Source organism: Alligator sinensis, unplaced genomic scaffold (assembly GCF_000455745.1).
Source record: "Alligator sinensis unplaced genomic scaffold, ASM45574v1 scaffold547_1, whole genome shotgun sequence".
Classification (NCBI taxonomy): Eukaryota; Metazoa; Chordata; order Crocodylia; family Alligatoridae; genus Alligator; species Alligator sinensis.
This window is the reverse complement of record NW_005842217.1, coordinates 1,756,833-1,759,579: the sequence shown is the minus strand read 5'-3', so window position 1 is coordinate 1,759,579 and position 2,747 is coordinate 1,756,833. Positions and strand designations below refer to the sequence as shown.

General features: G+C 41.9%; 1 protein-coding gene across 1 annotated transcript in view; it reads left to right on the top strand.

Moving 5' to 3' along the window:
* The window catches only part of CLSPN (claspin), a 28,435-nt gene that overhangs the window by 268 nt on the left and 25,420 nt on the right, over positions 1–2,747 (top strand). Inside the window, exon 2 of the mRNA XM_006027003.3 lies at positions 785–920. Coding sequence (XP_006027065.1) covers positions 785–920 — 136 coding nt within the window. The remainder of the gene's footprint in view (positions 1–784; positions 921–2,747) is intronic.

Genomic DNA, 2,747 nt, shown 5'->3' with positions numbered 1-2,747 from the left:
CTCGTAGCTCCCGCGCCCTGAAGAGGACTACGTTTCCCAGCATGCGCCTCGGTGCTGCCTCAGTGCATGCTGGGAGCGCTGGCCCGCGGGGCATGCTGGGAAGCATCCCTGGGTGGGCACTGCCCTGGGGCTACCTGGTGCCCTTGGTTGCAGCTGAGTGGGTTCAGCCCTGTGCTGGATGGGGCCAGGGAGGTGGGATGCCGATCTCTCCAGTACTCTGCCCTTTTCCCCTTGCGCAGAACAATGAACAACGTTTTGTTACTCAACTGTGAGGATGCTGCTTTTTGTGAAGTTTCATAAAGTATTTTTACGGCACATGAAAGTTGCGAGTTTCTGGCGAGTTTCAAGCTGTGGCCACCAGACAGTGTCCAGGACAATATTTGTTTTTTGTTTTTTGCTTTGATACGAACTAAGAATTTCACAAGGGAACTGTACAGTAGTGGAAATGACATAGCATATAGTAATTTTTGTTTGAATGTCTGAAACCCAAATAAATCTTATGACTATAGTATCAATGAGTAATTGATGACCATGAGGGTGGTCAGACATTGGAACAGGCCACCTAGAGAAGCTGTGGGAGCCCCATCCCTGGATACTTTCAAGAGCAGGTTGGGCAAACCTTGGTTGGGATTGTTTAGTCAGGGATGATTGTGGCTGGGCTAGATGACCTTGGGAGGTCCTTGCTTTCCCATGACGCTAATTTGGGATGACACTGAGGTCAATGAACTATTCGAATTTAAATAGCTCATGCTGTATGAAAATAAACTTTCTTCTTGGCTTTTAGCTTTGCTTAGGTGTAGAGGAGTTAAAACCCGACTTGCAGAAAGCTTATGACGACGATTCTGACAGCGGACAGGGCAGCTGTGAAACAAGTTCTCCAGGACATTCCAACAAGGAAGTTGCGTCTCTTGATGACAGAGGTCTGTAATACAAAGAGATCTCTATGGTTAGATGTGAGGTTTTTCTCTTTCCCCCTAAATATTGGGATTGTTCTTTGTACTTTATAGTTTTACCTTTGCGGAAGGTTGAGACAACGTGGTCCTGTACTTTCTTCATGTTAGAATTAGTGTTTCTTTTGAAACTGTTCACTAGGGCACCCCAAAGAAAGGCAAGGTCTAACGGTCACGAAGTGCTGGAAGACCGTTTTAGACTGGACATAAGGAAAAACTTCTTTATCGTCCGAGTATCCAGAGTCTGGAATAGACTCCCCCAGAAGTGGTGCAAGCACCTACTCTGGATACCTTTAAGAAATGCTTGGATGCCTATCTTGCTGGGGTGATCTGACCCCAGCTGACTTCGTGCACCTTGGGCAGGGGGCCAGACCCAATGATCTCGTGAGGTCCCTTCCAGCCCCAATGTCTATGAAATATTTTCCATGCTATCTGTATGAATTATTTTTTCCTTGTTGGGTTATAAAGATGTGGCATATGTAATGGTTGACATATTTCACTGTCAAGAGTATGTAATGCACACTTATCTCTGGCATTAACAGAAGTCGCTATTCATGCATGAATCCAGACTTTTAATTCTGAAATATTTATTAATTTAACTTCAGGACAGTTATTACAAATTATACAGTCAAATGCAGTTTTCTAGCTATTACATGAGAAGATATCTTGCAGCCACCATTTGCAGTCTGACATTGCATTCTGCTTACCGGTTCATTGAAAATGAACCACAGCTATGTACAATGTAGCTTGAGAGAGCCACACCAACTGTATACGAACCATCACAATGCATTAACATATACAGATACATATGGTTTGAATTCAGAGTGCCTTTGTTGTTCAGGATGTGGGTAGAGATCTGTAAATGGTAAAAAGGTGGTAGTTGTGGCTGAGAAGGGGAAATGGGGATGGGGTTTTGAATATCTTAATTGCTTTATTTCCTTGCCTTTTATGAGTTGCATAGTTAACCCAGGTGAATCTGACTCCTTTAACTTGAGTGTGTGTGTGTGTGTGTGTGTTTTGGTGAGAGGGGAGTTAGTTCTAAGTTTATGAAGTTCTAGTCTGGCTGAATTGAAACGCTTCTGGGACGGGGAAACGAGAATATAGAGCTCGTACCTTGAGAGCAGAATTTGTCTGTAGACATACCGTTAACAAGTTCTAAATTTCCTGATGCCCCCTTGAATACCCTGAGCACAGTAGATATCTGTGATCATGCTTTTTACAATTTTCACTTTTGGATAAAAGTTATAGTGTAGATTAATCATGGTTTAAAGTTAGAGCTCGGTGCTGTTTCCCTTTTCTTGTGTGCTTGGATAGGGAAGTGACAGGATAAAATGGGATCCTGAAAATACATTGTGTTGCATGTCAACATATGAAGTAGTAGGATGAATCAGTTTCCTCCTGATCTTAAACCTGAATTTTTTAAAACATCATATGCCTAAAATTTTCATGCCAGTCTCATTAGTAGCTTTAAGTATGGGGCTGCTGGGCTTTTACATAGAAAACATAAACTAAAATTACATTTAAGTAACTCTATATTCTGTCACTGAAATGCAGCTAAGGTTGCTGCTACACTGCAGCGGATTGTTCTCCCTGTACTTTTTTGGCATTTTGGACTCGAAGTCAAATAGAAGAAGATCAGGAAGTGCTCCATTAAGGTTTTTCTATATATCCTGAAAAAGAACATCTGTGTTGCGGGAAAAAAGATAAAGGAAATCATGCATTTACAAAGAGCAGTTAGAATAGGAATGCATGTTGTTATTTAACTATCATATAGTAGAAAAAGCAGTTTTCACACTG